This window comes from Panicum virgatum, chromosome 3N, assembly GCF_016808335.1.
Source record: "Panicum virgatum strain AP13 chromosome 3N, P.virgatum_v5, whole genome shotgun sequence".
Taxonomy (NCBI): domain Eukaryota; kingdom Viridiplantae; phylum Streptophyta; class Magnoliopsida; order Poales; family Poaceae; genus Panicum; species Panicum virgatum.
In genome coordinates, this window is record NC_053147.1 from 26,802,161 (window position 1) to 26,818,236 (window position 16,076).

The 16,076-nt window shown below is 50.0% G+C and overlaps 2 protein-coding genes across 5 annotated transcripts; one reads left to right on the forward strand and one right to left on the reverse strand.

Annotated features, from left to right (window-relative positions):
• Positions 1–1,628: 1,628 nt before the first annotated feature.
• Positions 1,629–6,447, forward strand: LOC120665425 (gibberellin 20 oxidase 2-like). The gene is made up of 3 exons (XM_039944989.1): positions 1,629–2,331; positions 2,449–2,773; positions 5,849–6,447. Exons 1-3 carry the CDS (start codon positions 1,745–1,747, stop codon positions 6,182–6,184), a joined length of 1,248 nt encoding a protein of 415 aa, XP_039800923.1. The 5' UTR covers positions 1,629–1,744; the 3' UTR covers positions 6,185–6,447.
• Positions 6,448–8,980: 2,533 nt separating this feature from the next.
• On the reverse strand, positions 8,981–11,085 carry LOC120665426 (NAC domain-containing protein 48-like). Of its 4 annotated transcripts, none has more exons than XM_039944993.1 (4): positions 11,002–11,085; positions 10,599–10,941; positions 10,238–10,515; positions 8,981–9,775 (listed from the first exon to the last, which is right to left on the reverse strand). In XM_039944993.1, exons 2-4 carry the CDS (start codon positions 10,789–10,791, stop codon positions 9,269–9,271), a joined length of 978 nt encoding a protein of 325 aa, XP_039800927.1. In that variant the 5' UTR covers positions 10,792–10,941; positions 11,002–11,085; the 3' UTR covers positions 8,981–9,268. The 4 variants fall into 4 exon arrangements, with proteins under 4 accessions (XP_039800927.1, XP_039800926.1, XP_039800925.1 ...); XM_039944992.1 differs by having other exon boundaries at positions 10,599–10,951; positions 11,012–11,069; XM_039944991.1 differs by having other exon boundaries at positions 10,599–10,959; positions 11,012–11,040.
• Between the last annotated feature and the right edge of the window lie 4,991 nt (positions 11,086–16,076).

Here is a 16,076-nt window from a genome sequence, read left to right on the forward strand (position 1 = left end):
TATATATATATATATATATATAGGGAGCTGGCCAGTTGGAGAGGTGGTTCTCTTACCCCTCCTGGAACACTAGTCCATTTTCTAGTAGTGAGTGCAAGTGCTTGAGTGAGATGAGAGAGTGATAACCTCTATTTACTTGTTCTTCAATTTTCAGAGGGATGATAAATCTTGTAGGTAACATATTGCTTGTAAAGGGGTGGAATTTCTCATGGATCAAAAGAAAGTTATTTGCAAATTCGTGAATCTATTGTATTTTGTTATTTTAGGAGCTACTTCTTTTCAAATTTTGACCATGCAATTCAAGAATATTTGTCTGATTTTTTCAGGCAAATCGAAGCTAGAAACCCAAAATCTTGGGTTGTCCCCTTGCAAGGAAAGACATACTAGTGTTGGCCTTTATTTGCTCCCCTCCTCCCTCTTTGGTTGTCGTCTGAGCATCTTGCTTGGTATCTTGCTTCAATGGCTTCTTCTACAAGGCGCCTTCAATATGGGTTCTATGTTCATGTTACCAGTGTACTTCTATCTAGGTAGAGTTGATGACGGCATTCTTCGAAATAGCGTCGATGGATAACGGAGCAAGGGCAAATCTCCATCATAAATTTGATTATGTTTGCATAAAATTTTAAATAAGCCGGTAGTCCTGCATGTCACCGTGGGACAAGTTTATGGACCTAAAACTGCATTTTAAGAGATTATGGACCTATGTGACATCTTGAAACAAATTCGAGGATCTGAAAATGCATTTTAGGAGTTTAGGAGCTAGATGATACACCCCCAACAAGTTTAGAGACCACCGGTGTATTTTACTCTAAAAAAATCAAATGAATTATAATTTGGAATGGAAGGAGTATTAAATTCTATTTCCATTCCAGTTACCTGTTACCCTATACTGCGCTAACTACTGTCAGGGTATGTACGACCACTACTACAGATCGGGTCATTTGTCCCTGTTTCAAAGGGCTATTTGTCCTGGTTTTGGACCCGGGATTCGGCCGCCGGGACAAAAGCCCTGGGTGGTAGAACCGGGACAAAATGTCCCTCGCACTAAAAAATCTTTGCGCCCTGCGGGATTGGAACCCAAGACTTATTGCCTAGCGCTTGGCCTGCTTGCCAACTCACCTAAGTAGTACGTATGACTCAGTAAAGAATAACTCTCTTTTGAACTATCACGTGGAGAGGCCTTTTGTCCGGGTTGGTAACACCAACCGGGACAAAAGGGTCCTTTTGTCCGGGTTGGTACCACCAACCGGGATAAAAGGGTCACCCTTTTGTCCGGGTTGGTGTTACCAACCGGAATAAAAGGGTTGGACCTTTTGTCCCGGGTGGAGCCACCAACCGGGACAAAAGAGGGGCCTTTTGTCCCGGTTGGTGGCTCCACCCGGGACAAAAGGCCCCTGTCCCCCCCCCACTGGCCCGGCTAGCCTTTGGACCTGGGACAAAAGCCACATTTTGTCCCGGGCCCAAAGATAACCGAGACAAATGACCTGGAACAAAGGCCTATTCTGTAGTAGTGGACCCACCCCACCCTGCCAGATACGTCCAATTCAATCCTATCACTCGTCCTTTTGCCTCTCACTTAGATACGAGGTCATCACACTCTTGCTCATCTCGAGGCTCAAAGCCTTGCCGTCGCCCGTTACTTATAGCCGCTTGCTCGGGAGGGCTTTCGCCCACGCACACTGACGCAAACCACTTGCAATAGCTGCCTGAGCCAGAGAGACGCGCACTCTACCGTCCGGACAAAATGCCAGAAGATCCCCATCACCGCAGCCGCGGCAGCGACCACCCAGTGGGCATGGACGTTGCTCGTCGCGTGCCTCCTGCCGACGGCGGCGGCGACGACGACGACGCTGCCGCCATCGGCCTCTGCTGGGGCCAGCCGAAGATCCCGGACCCGTTCGTCTGGCCCCTGGCCGACGCGCTGGCCTCGTCAGAGACGGAGCTGGACGCGCCCGTGGTGGACGTCGGGGCCGCCATGCGCGGCGGCGGTGACGGCGACGGAATGCGCCGCGCTGCCGAGCAGGTCGCCGCGGCGTGCGCGAGCCACGGGCTGTTCCAGGTGACCGGGCACGGGCTGGACCCGGCGCTGGCGCGCGCCGCGCTCGACGGCGCCGCGGCCTTCTTCCGCCTCCCGCTCGCCGCGAAGCAGCGCGCCCGCCGCGCCCCCGGGGACGTGACCGGCTACGCCGCTGCCCACGTCGACCGCTTCACGGCCAACCTGCCCTGGAAGGAGACGCTCTCCTTTGGCCACCGCGACCACTGGGCGGCCGGCGCCCACGTCGTCGTGGACTACTTCACCTCCGTCCTGGGCAGCGACTTCAAACCCTTAGGGTAAATCAACCAGCTTTTCTCCATGCGCGCGATATATAGGTGTTCGATCGTCGTTCACTTCTTGTACCACGTACACGACATGAGTAGTGTATGTGTATACCATGGACACACGAATAGGGTGGTGTACCAGGACTACTGCGAGGCGATGAAGCAGGTGTCGCTGGCGATCATGGAGGTGATCGGGGTGAGCCTGGGCGTGGGGCGGAGCTGCTACAGGGACTTCTTCGCTGACGGCTGCTCCATCATGCGGTGCAACTACTACCCGCGGTGCCCGGAGCCGGAACGGGCGCTGGGCACGGGGCCGCACTGCGACCCCTCGGCGCTCACCCTCCTGCTGCAGGACGGCGCCGTCGACGGGCTCCAGGTGCTCGTCGACGGCGAGTGGCGCCCCGTGCGGCCGAGGCCCGGCGCGCTCGTCGTCAACATCGGGGACACATTCACGGTACGTCGTCACCTACGTATTGTACCCTCGACCTGCTAGCTCGCAGCTGGTAGACGACGACGTACATGTCGCAACGCCGGTCGATCTAGTCATCGTTCTTGCATACATTGCGCTGCTCCATCATATCGTTTTCCGGAACCAAAGCGCGCATGTGAGTGTTCCCCAATGCGTCACGTAGTGGCTCTGACGTCGTTTAGCTGAGTACTGGCTTTAGCTCACTTTCTAGCAAAGCTGCAGGTGCTACAACTACTACGTTTGGTTAAGCCGGTTGCATCTGGTACACATATATATAGGAAGTTTATCCGGAGCACACGTCACCGTCATGCTCCTTGTATTATTGTCACTCGTCGACATCGGTGATTCCCAAGTTTTAAACTTTTTCCTTTTTTACAAAAAAAAAAGAGAAAGAGACCATAATTAATGTGATGGTATTTTTGCGCAAACTATGCAATTTATCAGCAAAGAGATCATAATTAAACGTTTTAGTAGATAAAACATTGCGATGGCATTTATGCGCAAACTATGCTTAGAAAAGTAAATTATATATTGATCATTAGTAGTCAATACGATGTAATTTTTTGTTTTTACATAAAAATAAGGTAAATCGTCTACTTTTTTACATGTACACTAACACATAGGCATTCATATCTTTTCAAATATATACAGCCACAAGGGTTTAAACCTTGATGAATCAAGTTAATAATTAACCTATGAATTCAATGCTATATGTTTATTACATACGGACTAATTAAATTAACTACTGCTAGGGCTAAAAAAAAATCTAGAGGCTCATGAGTTGCTCGTTGTCTGTCAGCTTAATGAATATTATAATGTAGACGATCGAGCTCAAATGGTTGTTGCCGACCCAAGTGGTGGCAAAAAGGAAACCACTACCATAGTTGTTTCAGGAAAACCAAGTTCATGGAGTGTAAAGCGTATCAGATCAGGAACACTATATATGTCCCTATGTATATGCTACATGCATATACACCTAAGGTTCTGTTTGGATCTAAATACTAATAGGTGAAAATGCTAAACATTAGCACTAGCCCATCCAAACAGGAATGCTAATGGATGCGCTAAACTTTAGCTAAGAGGCAAAAAGGAGTCTAAACTTTGTCTAGAAGAAGAGAGCTAATGAGTGCTAATAGCACTTTTCTTACTTATCTAGCTAGATTTTTGCCATGGATCCGAATAGACATATGCTAAAGTTTAGCAGCTGAACTTTTGCTCAGCTGAACTTTAGCAAGTGGTACACTTAACTCTAGACAATCCAAACAAGACCTAATTAACCTAAGTCAGAAGTCTCATCTCACACGAGACCGCGCTAGATATAGAGCCTTAATTAGATCCCCTTGTCTGTGCATCCAATTTCACTTCGAGCACGAGCACTACTGAGGGCAGGTAATTGCTACACGTGATCCGTCTCGTAGGTCGTCTCATGCAATGCCACATAGGATTTTGGGTGATGTGGAGGAGAGAGAGAGAGTAAGGTGAGAGAAAGAGTTGGTTGACTCGCGAAACAACTGCCTCATAGCCTAAAATTTAAGAGTATGAGGCTACTTTCCACCATTGTATGAGTTGTTGTTGCCATGCAACTCAAAATATTTCTTTATTTCATCCACAAATTAAGAAATGTAGTATAACTATGAGACAACTAAAAAGACAAGCCATTGTAGAAGTTGGTCGTCTCAAGATTACGTGTCACTGCATGAGACCGCCTTAAGACGACACCAATGTACTTGCCCTGAGGAGCCGCCGAAAGTGTAGCGCGAACCTACGCCCAAAACACCCGGGGGCGGCTGGATGCATGGTGCGGTTACTCGGCTCTTTCACGATCCGTGTGCCGGCCTCGGGGGGGGGGGGGGGGGGGGGATAGATTGGAAATGGCTACAGGGTCCTTTCTCTTTTAATTCGGCCCCCCGTTGGACGCTTGTCTGTTTTAGACTGTAGCTCGTCGCCGGACAGGGACGACGACGCAGGCCGGCTGGCCGCGGTGTCCCTTCGGAGACGGAGACATCCGACAGCGGGGCGCAGGCGCTGTGCAGTGGTGGCCCGGTGGGCCCGGGACCCCGGGTACCTGACGCCGTCCTCTTCTCCGAGATAGTTCCGGCGCTTGGCTGGCTCACGCATGCGTGCCCTAGCCTAGCGCGGCTGCGTGCGTGGCCGAGACGAAGCGCGCGGCCGGCAGCCAGCATCGGCTGAGATCTAGCGCACGTACGTACGTCCGCTGTCCGCATGCTCGCGGTGCGCGTGCGTCCAGCAGGCCGAACATCGTCGTACTAGCTAGCTAGGCTCGATCCCCCAGCGATTTTCCTTTCGTCGCGTTCCCGTCTTATTTTTTCACCACTACTGGAAAAAGGCCCTTAGGCACCGGTTGTGAAGGGCCTTGGTATCGGTTTTTCCAACTGGTATCCCGAAACCGAGACTAAAGGCTCGTACTTTTAACACCACCGGTTGTGAAGGGCCCTAGGTACCGGTTTTTTCAACCGGTACCCCCAAAAACAAGACTAAAAGCTAATGCTCGTACCTTTAACACCGGATAAATAACCGGTACCTAAGGCACTCATTTTTATCAAAAATATGCATGCTGGTGGTAGCTGGGATTCGAACTTGGGACCTCTTGCATCACGTTGCCTTCTTTACCATCTCACCTACACATCACTTGTGATAGGAAGAGAGATATTTTCCTTTTGAAGTAACCCTTGGATGAGCCTTAGGTACCGGTTCGGTTGATGGTACCACCCGGTACTAATGTAAAAATTACCACCCGGTACCTATAGTGAACCTTAAGGCTCACCCATAGATTTCATCAACTCCAAAAATACTGGTATGAAGATGAACCGGTGCCTATGCTAGTATAGGCACCGGTTCATCTTCATACAGGTACTTTTAGGTGGACTTTTGGCTTGTTTTCTACTAGTGCACAGTTCCAATCAAATCTAGTACCACGCACTCCATGCGGGACACGGCCACCAGATGAGATCGATGTACGCCACACGCGCAGATCCCGATCGATCTGTCGCTAGTATCACTATACGGAAGTTTCATTTTGATCTCTTCTTGCGCGTGCAGGCGTTGTCGAACGGGCGGTACCGGAGCTGCCTGCACCGCGCGGTGGTGCACCGGGAGCGGGAGCGGCGGTCGCTGGCCTTCTTCCTCTGCCCGCGCGAGGACCGCGTGGTGCGCCCGCCGCCGCGCCTCCTCGCCACCGCCCGCGGGCAGGAGGAGCGGCGGCGGCGCTACCCGGACTTCACCTGGGCCGACATGGCGCGCTTCACGCAGCGCCACTACCGCGCCGACGCCCGCACGCTCGACGCCTTGGCGCGCTGGCTCGGCGCGGCCAGCCCCACCTGCGACGCGGCGACGTCGGCGTCCCAGAGCCAAGACAAGGCACAAGAGACAGTTTAGCTAGCTAGCTACCTTTGGCTAGCCAAGTGCTGCTGCTACCAGATTAGTTTAATTTGGTGGTACCCTCTCAGCTGTATCAATTGTTCTAGGCTTCTAGCTCATGTATTCGGAGCCAGCCCATGGTATGGTATAATGATTTGTAAGTCATCAAGCTCTATCCGCATGTAATATAAGTACCATGCCTTATTACTAAGCTAAAAGGAGTGTGTAGGTGGCATGTATCGCCCTAAAAGAATCCGTTAAAATAATAAGGCTTCAGCTAAGGTTCTTTTTGTATAACCCTGCTTATATATACTAGATTATAGAATCTGAAATAAGCGTATCTTAAACAACTTATAGGATTATGATAATCGATGTAATGTTAATAACAATCTGTGGTGTTTATTGTCCATCTAATCATGAGGGCAGGAAATCCAGATGTAGTTGTGGCCACATGGCTTATCTCGACCATTCATGTTTCCTCTTGAAGGCAAACAAACACAGTCCCTAATCTTACAACCCATGCTATGAATAAAATTTCGGAGAAACTAACTTCAGTTCAAAATAAAGGACGTATTAGAAATCCAGAGGATGAGGATCAAATTTGGACCAATACTTATTCAAAATTCTATGCATGTTTAGTAGATATAAAGGCTGTTTGAATTTATTCACGTCTCACTTGTTATAAAAAAATACGACTTGATTTCCCAACCACACCGATGGTCTATTGTGAAAGTAATTGATGGTTAAAGTAAGACCTTTCCAAATTGCAATTAGTCTTATCAAAAGAAACAGAGGTAGTATTCAATTAATAATTTGCAAGAAACGGAAAAGATATCAGTCCCAGACTTGCATGCAGTGGATGGGGGAAAAAAAGGGGGGGGGTGCGAAATGGGCTCTCTAACCTGCATCCGCCTTGTAACAAGCCCAGCCCAGAGGCCTGCACCGTGAAAGGAGAAAGCCCAGAATAAACGGAAAGCGAAGCTACTTAGGCCTCGTTTGGATTCTGGGAGTCCTGATTAGATTGACTAAATAAATAAAAATTGCAAAACTAATTGCATACACGGCTAATTGTTGAGAGGAACCCATTAATGCTCCTATGATTAGCACTTATTTATCTAGCATGATATTGCCAAATCATAATCTATTTAGATTTAATGGATTCAGTTTCATCAATAAGCCTCCATTTAAACAATTACTTTTGTAATTAGTCTACATTTAATATTTCTAATTAATATCCAAACATCCTATGTGACAGCATATCATTTAGAATTTAGTCTTGTTTAGATGCAAAAAGTTTACTCCGCAAATGTCACGTTGAATATTCTAGCATACATTTAAAGTATCAAATGAGAACTAATTACAAAATAAATTATAGATTTCGTTTGTAAACCATGAGACAAATTTATTAATAATCCATCATTAGAGCATGTGTTACTATAGAAGTTTAGTGTCTAATCACAATTTAATTAGATTTATTAGATTCGTCTCGCAATTTACAAGCTAACCATATAATTAGTTTTTTCATCTAGATTTAGTGTTCCATGTATGTGCTGATATATTCGATGTGACGGGGTGTAAAATTTTTGGAAGTGAACTAAACAAGGCTAAGTCCTTTTCTCGTAAGTTTTTTTTTATATTGACCTTCGTGCTTCTGTACAACAGCGTACATCATAACTTTTGGCACCGTGCTGCTACATAATTACCTCACCCGGGAGTTCAAACTTTAAAAACTTCCAAAATAAGGCTAAAATAAAAAGTAGGCCCTGAGCCATGTAAACTCGATGAGACGTACAGCACCCCGAGTACAGCACGTTGCCGGAGCCGCACCTGCCTGACGTCCGTCCCCCACGCCCGCCGCTTGCAGCGGCGGAAGAAGGAAGGCATGGCCGCCCGCGGGAGCGCGACGTGGCGGGTGGTCTTTGTTTTAGGCACGCACGATCCCTGCAGATCCCGACCGCGCAAAAGGCACTCGGCGGCGCACGGCCCGCCGCCCGCCGCAGAGACCGCGGCCGTACGGCACCGCGCACCGCGACGACGACTCGTGTAACAAAGCCTCGCTCCCAAAACCCACGTGTCGCGCGCTTTACGGCGACGATCGTGCACGTGCCGATTGACCGGCCGGCCGAGCTTGGAATGGTGCCCCCAGCCCCCGTCGTGGCTCGGTGGCCGCACACGTACGCGCGCGCGCCGCACCCGACCCCCCTCCCGCCGCGCGCAGGGCCGGACAAGTCCGACGCGTCACGGTCGTTACACCGCGCCCGCACGCACCAGGGCGCCAGGCTCCGCCACGTGCGCCGCCCGCGGGGGTGACCGTGCGTCCGTGCTTATCGGCGGAAGCGTGCAACCGCGAGGCGAGCCACACGAATTGTTGGCGAACCTTTTTGACTCGGCGCGCGCGGTACGGCGGCGGTAGGATCGCCGCCGGTGGACGGACGGAATTCCCAAAGAGTTCCCAGATTTAGGAGATCACGCGTTACGTTTTCTTGGTTGGTGCCCGTACGTTACGCGGTGAGCAGAGCACGCACGCACCAAAGCCGTCGCGCTCCGGCGTGGAGGTTCCTGCGAGTTCGGCGTGCTCATCGTGCTACGCCCGGCGGAGTCGCCACGTACACACACGCGCACCAGAAATTTGTACCGTCTTTTCTTTTTCTTTTGTTGTAAAAGAAGAGAAACGTGAAACCCGTGCTAGACAGACGTTGCCAATTTAAAGAACCAAGGGGGCACATCCACGCGTGTTGGTACGAGCAGACACCACGGGCTGCTGCGTTCAGCAATAAGTCGTTACGACAGAGGTCGCACGGGTGCACATGAGCATGATGCATGCACGCAATACTCCATCTCGTAATTAAGAGACGACCAACGTGATTACAAGGTGTCGATTAAGCCAAACTGTGATCAGTAATACCACTAACAAAAAAAAGCACACAAAAATCCCAGCGCCAAATCAATCGCGTATACACAGCTTAGTTCAAATTTACTCTCGTAGCTACGTGTCCAGTATACCCAGCGATCCGATCCTGCTGCAGTCCTCCCTGCTCCGCCGGTCCGCCCTCGATCGGCCTCATCGCCGGCAGCTCGGCCGAGCCAGCCACGACCCCGGCCTCAGTACGGCTTGCCCCAGAACGTGAGGATGTCATGGAGCAGCGGGTCGCCGCCGCCGCTCGCGCCCCCGGCCGCGGGGCCGAGCTGCTGCTGGTGCCCGCCCAGCATCGAGCCGGCCGGGTTCACGCCCGGCCCGGTGCCGCCCGCGAACGTGCGCTCCCACGCGGCGATCCTGGGATGGCTCTGCACCTCGGGCCGCTCGGCGCCGCCGCCGCCGCACGACGACGTGGCCGCCAGCGCATGCCCGGAGCCGCTCGAGTCCGCGCCGCCGGGCGCCCGGGGCATCGAGTCCGACGGCCGGACCTCGTAGTACGCCGCCAGCTCCGGGAACGGCGGCGGCGCGTACCCGGCCCCGGGCCCCGCCGCGGGGGGCGGCAGCACGGACGGCTTCTGCTCCGGCGGCGAGCCCACCGCCATGGGCGCCCGCCCGCCGTCGCTGGAGCCGGACGACGGCCTGTCCGCCGCGCCCTTCTTGTTGTAGATTCGGCACAGCACCCAGTCATCAAGCTGCAATGCAACCGAAGGAGAAGAAATTACAAATTGTTTCATCATCATAATCTCGTGTAGCAAATCCACAAAAACCACATCATCCCAATCTATCCCCGCAAAAAGGACTACACGAATTTCTTAATGAAATCCGAAGCGGCATTATTGACGCGTCGCTTTCGACGGTATCCCCCGATCGCTGTCGCCGCGGCTCGCAAAAGCAAGAGAGATAACTGGCGGCCCAAGGGGATGACGCACCATCTCATCTCCAGGGGTTCACACTTGCGGCAGGAATCATCCACAAAAGGCTCGGCTCGATCGCCATGCATCTTTTCCCCTAGCTAGCTGGGACAATTCGACGGCTAATTGTTCTTCCTGATCCATACGTGTCCACGACTAGGCTCTTATCTGAACTTTTTTGCAGCGGCACGCAGTGACTAGTGGCGTGGCAAGAGGTAGCATCCCGTAGGAGCAAAGACATACCCTGAGGCTGTGGTTCTTCTTGCGGGCGGAGCGGTCGACGTCGGCGAGGCGGTACTCGTGCATGATCCAGTTGGTCTTGTCGCCCTTGGGGGCCTTGCCGGCGTAGAAGACGAGCGCCTTCTTGATGGCCAGGGGCCTGGGCGTGCCCACCGGCTTGTCGGCGCCGGTGGCCTTCCAGTACCCCGTGCCGGCGGCGCGGTTCGGCCGCGACCCGTTCGGGTACTTGCGGTCCCGCGGGGAGAAGAAGTACCACTCCTTCTCGCCGTACAGCGCCATCCCTGCGCGGCAGGCATACATACATCAGAGCGAGGAAACTTGGAACCGTACAGGTGGAGCACGCATGGCGATGCGCGGCACGTACTTGGGAGCTGCCAGGGGTCGAACTTGTAGAGGTCGATCTCGGCGATGATGGGCGCGGAGATGGGCAGCCCGGCGCACCGCCGGCAGAGGTAGTGCGTCACCAGCTCCTCGTCCGTCGGGTGGAACCGGAACCCCGGCGGTAGATGCAGCTCCTGCGACTGCGCCGCCGGCGCCGGCACTCCGCCGCCGCTCATCTCCTCCTTTTCTTGATTGATTCCTCCTCCGGCGGCCGTCCGCCCGCCCGCTCGCTCCAAACGATCCGCCCGGTGGCTGATCAGACGATGCTTCGCTTTCAGTGCTCGAATCGCGAGGTCAAATCGGCGGCTGATTCGATCGCCCTCTCCCTCTCTCTCTCTCTCTCTCTCTCTCTCTCTCTCTCTCTCTCTCTCTCTCTCTCTCTCTCTCTCTCTCTCTTCTAGTCCTGCGAGGCGCGAGGAGGCATGAAAACCATGCGCCGCCCGGCGCGCGCGCGATATATAGCGAGCGCGGCGGGTCCTGGACGGGCCACGGCTTCAGCCTTCAGTCACTGCTGACGCCGGGGCGCTTGGACGGGGGCGCGCGCGCGCGGCCAGGGGCGGCGAGGCGGCACGGCCGGGCCCGCCGAATGGCGGCTCAAGTGGAAAGGCGTTCCGTTTTGGGCCGGTGGGGCGGGCCCCGCGCGGGAACGTGCGTCCGACTCCGCGGCGACACGTGGTGGTAGGATGCCGAAGCGGGAAAGTGCGGGCCAAGACAGGGGATAGCCGAGAATGTGCGGGAGGATTGAATTGCTCAGATGAATATAGCTGAAGTTTTGTACAAACAATTACTAACGTGGCTGAATTTTACATAAATTTTTTTAGAGAACATGCAACTGAATGGGACCAAAATTGTGATCGACCAACCAGAAAACAAGCTATCTTCCCCGTGGTACATAGATTAGTTTAAACTTTAAACTCACTATTAGATGTCAATTTTTTTTAAATGTCTATAGTGCGTCCAATCTTATCCCCACCCCCCTCACGCTCTCTCTCTCTCTCTCTCCACCCATTCTCCTCTCGGACTTAATTTCCAGTTCGGATCTCAATCTTTGTCTTCTTCGTAGAAGTGCAACATGCACAACAAAGGTATATATGGTGGTAGCACTTAGGGTAGTAAAAGGCCTAAAAATTTAATCTGAATAATGTAAAAGTCGGGTTCAAAAACAGTGGGATCTTATATTACAGAAATGAAATTTAAGATAAAAAATTATAAAGATCTAGTTGGATCATGCAAATATCACTAGGATATTGATCCACTAACACACCTAGCATGTCTTGATGTTGTGGTTGAGCATCGCCATGGCAGCCACGAGCAAGCGCATAGGAGCGTCACAGTGGGCCAATTTTACCATCGAGAAGTGCTCCGAAAAACATAATAGTTAGAGGTAGGGCTCGATTGGGCCTCACGCTATAGGAATAAATCCGCGAGGATAAATACTACAGATATTCGTATTTGCAAGCTAAAACTTGAGCCTGTGTCCATACCCACAACCCGCTACAGGTAGAAAAACATGCACATGCTTGTGGGTACGCCCGTGTGCGCGCAATAGCGGTCAGCTCGGGGCAGCGGCGGATCCAGCAGGGGGGCTAGGGGGGCTCTAGCCCCCCCAAGCTCCCCTAATTACACGTAAAATACTGTAGCAAAAGCATCAAATCACCATTAAATTTTCACACAAATCAACATCTCCATTGTTTCAGCCCCCCCTTGCCTCTCATCCTGCATCCGCCACTGGCTCGGGGTAATAGGCAAATGGTTTATCTGAAGGCAACAGGTAGACGAAAGGTCCATGGTCGGGGTGCGAACGCGATGGATTGGCCACAGTAGCCGGGCGGCTAGATTCTCGAGTGGATGGACTGGGCCTGGCTGCGGTCGTCGGGCGCTCTGCTCAAGAGGAAGGAGGGAGGTGGGGGCAGATTGCGGCATCTGAACGGGTCAGTAGGCCACTGGCGCTCAGTCGAGAGGAGGGGTGAAGGTGCTACACACAGGAAGGACCTTAGGACTAGAGGAGGGAGACGATCTAGTGACTACGGCGGCTGGGAATGGGAATCTAGGAGGAGAAAAGAAATGAGGATGAGATGAGAGTGAAACCCTAACATGAGTTTATATATCCGGGTATTTGGGGTCACATGTTGACTCTTAAAGTGGGTCTAGCAGGTTTATATGTGCGGATATCCATTCGAATTATGATCACACCCACACACGTACCCGTTGGCATAAACTTAGACCCGTATCCATGCCCACTGAATTTCCTATCTACAGCATGCAGATATTTTCTTCCGGTTGCCTTCTAAAAGTGCACTAGCAATTTTTTGCGGTTGGGTACGCGAGCAGCAAGCCTTTTGGCGAGGTGCATCAATATATTATTTATTTTTAATTATTTCTCATAAAAATTAAAGGCACATAATTTTTCTTGAAAAGTGGATTCCGTGGTAGATAGAATAAATGTGAGCGAACATGTCCTTTTGGATCCCAGTTAACAACTAATCAATGGATCACCACCTGAATAATGATATTTCGGCCTGATGCATAAAACTCTTGTCACTTTGTTACAATGGGGAAAAAATTTGTTCTTCGTTTAATACATATTTTTCTTAGCCAATTATATGTATTATTACATGCATGAATTCGTGGATGATGATATTTTTCAAAATTCTGCATATATAGGATAGCTGTCTGAATTGTGCAACTTCTCGAATCAAACTAAGGTTCTTTCCCTCAAAGTGAGGTGAGATTTATTAGCTTATAAGATTTAGAGTCAGCACCTACAAAATGTACTATTTGTGGGGGACTATGTGTTTAACATGCAATGCAATAGAAGAAATCTTGCAAGCACTTTGTGAAATAAAATTTGCTCCCATACTTGATCTCTATAACAATATCTTCACACAACTTTTCAAAATTTTATCGATTATGTGCATTTGTATTTAGCAGATGTAGCATGCTAGCTATTTGATAAAAACTTGAAAATCACCCACCACACAGTCCTTGCGTAGATAACCTTACATAGCTAGTTCTTCTTTCCAAATGACTATTCCTTCATGTCATATTTATGCTATATCTTTAAATATTATTGAAACTTCATAGTATTAATATAACAAACACTTTTGTCATGTATAACTCACTTTTGATGCATTCCCATGGTACATCTTAGCTTAGTCTTGGATAAAATAAATGTCATACACATTTTCAATTTGTGTGTGTGGAATTTGGGGGGGGGGGGGGGGGGGGCAAATGGCCTGTTATACAAGAATGACCAATGGGGAGATGAAGTAATGGGGACCAATTACCATTTTTTCACATGAAAACTCACTGACTTTTTGAGTGGTTTAGAAAAGATATAACCAAACTATTGCTTGAAACTATATATACTTGATTTTCCCTCTCTTTTTTCCCTTTTAAAAGTTGCATGACAAATAACGTGGGATGGGGGCATATGCCCAATAACCCGTTAATTATATCCAAAGGTGGCAATGTCCTCTATAAGCAAATGACAATGAACCTGGTGATATATATTGATACACTCATAACTTTAGAGACCCCTAAAAATATGGGTACCACACTCAAACCATCACACTGGCCACAACTATAGTACCTTTTACATTGTACATGTACTCTTTTATATAGTTTGGTTTTATATCTATATCAATTGTGCGACAATGATGACATTTTCATACCATGTAGTGGTCACAAGAAATCTTGTTTTTCGATATTTTAAAGATCAACTCAACTCAACTCAATTTCCATTTATGCCACAAAATGGAAGTGACGTCAAGAACAAATTGACAAATATTGTAACTTTATTGCTACCTTTCAAATTCTTTTTGTGACAAACTATAGATCAACTAGCTAGATTCCCACTTTTACATCATGATTGTAACATTTTAAGTTGATATGGTTTCCTAGTCTAACTCAACTAAACTTAATATGACACAACAAAACTTTTTATAGTGGTTAGGAAAAATGTTTTCATTCTAATCCTAGGATAGTTGTGAGATTTGAGTCGTGAGCTACTACATTAAGTTTTGGTTCATTGATTTAACATCACATGATCCCACATAGAAACCTTATTTTTATCAGATCAACCATCATTTTTCATAAATGAATGTAGTGTTACAGCATCACATGGTGCTCCTTTTATGGCTAAGTGACCGTTTTCCATTTTAATAAAATTATATGTACACTTTTTGTTCTCTTGCATCTTGATAACTTAGCCAAGCATCTTAATAATGCAATGTTTTTAGTAGTGTGGTTCTATTTAGAAACTTAGTAATATGTGATAATACTCCCAACAGCAACAGGTGAATATTTATAATAAAATAAAATTTTGCAGGTCAACTCAACTCAACTCAATACATGTCAGTCACACATAATAATAGGAACCACAATAAAATAAGGCTACACATTGAACGCTCTCGGAACCATCTCTCTTCTCTCTCTCCTCTCCTTGGTGTCTTCCCCCAAGAAACTGCACTCCATCTAAATCCATTCCATTTGCAAACTGCGCTCGCTATTTACCAGCATTACCAAAATGTGTGGACGGTACACATGCCTAAATGTGTGTCGCGCACGCACGACTCGCACGGAACGAACGGTCAAACACACGAACCGCAAAGTGGTGGCCGGCCCCACAGAGACGCCGTCCGCGGAAGATCCGGGCTCCGGTCGCGGCGCAGCCCGCACACTGACACCCCCACGCGGCTGCCCACGGTGGCCACGTGATTGAGATACCTGACACGCCCGCCCGTAGCGTAGGGCTGTGGCTGTAGCTGGCTGAGCCAGGCTCCATCGCTGGACGGAACGGGACCTGCCTCTGCCTGCTGGGCGTGACAGGAGATTAGGCTCGCCATTACTGTACCATCCAAGGTCAGAGCGCCGCTTTCGCATCTGCCGGGAAAAGCGCTTTCGGCGTCGGCGGCTGCCAAGCTTATCGCGCTCGCACTGTTAGGATTAGGACCCTCCTGTACCTTTCGAGCCAGAATCAACGCGTCGAGATAATTCGTTTATTTTCAAAATAATTCGTGACGTTTCAAATATTTTTTACCTATGCCATCTTCTCTAATCTCTTACCAAATTAAATAGCAACCAATATTCTTCAGCTGTATACGTGGTTATTATTCTGCGAATTCCCCCCCGCTGCTAGCCTTGAGAGAACGTGGCACAGGTTTGCGCAGGTGTGTGTACTAGCCCCGGAGATTCTTGATGCGTGGTACCAGCACGCCGGCGTAGCGCTAGTGCGTGTGCCCCTGCAGCCTGTGGCCGGGCGGGCGACGGCGACGTACCGGCGGATGGCTTAGCTGTCCGAGGCGTACGCCTAACCGATAACACACAACAGCGAGAGCTAGAAGAAAGCATGCACCGGCCGGCCGCCGTCGCCCGCGTCGGGAACGCGTGTCGCGTACCCATCCCCGCACTGTGCGTCCGTATCTCGTCGCCACCACCTTTTTTTCTCGGCCGGCCGGCG

What these genes read in the sequence shown, in the direction of transcription:
- LOC120665426 (XM_039944993.1), bottom strand. Translation starts at nt 10,791, where the DNA reads ATGAGCGGCGGCGGAGTGCCGGCGCCGGCGGCGCAGTCGCAGGAGCTG. An exon ending in CGACCCCTGGCAGCTCCCAA is followed by an intron (nt 10,516 to 10,598) that starts GTACGTGCCGCG and finishes CCTGCCGCGCAG; the next exon opens with GGATGGCGCTGTACGGCGAG. An exon ending in AGAAGAACCACAGCCTCAGG is followed by an intron (nt 9,776 to 10,237) that starts GTATGTCTTTGC and finishes GTTGCATTGCAG; the next exon opens with CTTGATGACTGGGTGCTGTG.
- LOC120665425 (XM_039944989.1), top strand. Translation starts at nt 1,745, where the DNA reads ATGCCAGAAGATCCCCATCACCGCAGCCGCGGCAGCGACCACCCAGTG. An exon ending in AGCGACTTCAAACCCTTAGG is followed by an intron (nt 2,332 to 2,448) that starts GTAAATCAACCA and finishes ACACACGAATAG; the next exon opens with GGTGGTGTACCAGGACTACT. An exon ending in ACATCGGGGACACATTCACG is followed by an intron (nt 2,774 to 5,848) that starts GTACGTCGTCAC and finishes TTGCGCGTGCAG; the next exon opens with GCGTTGTCGAACGGGCGGTA.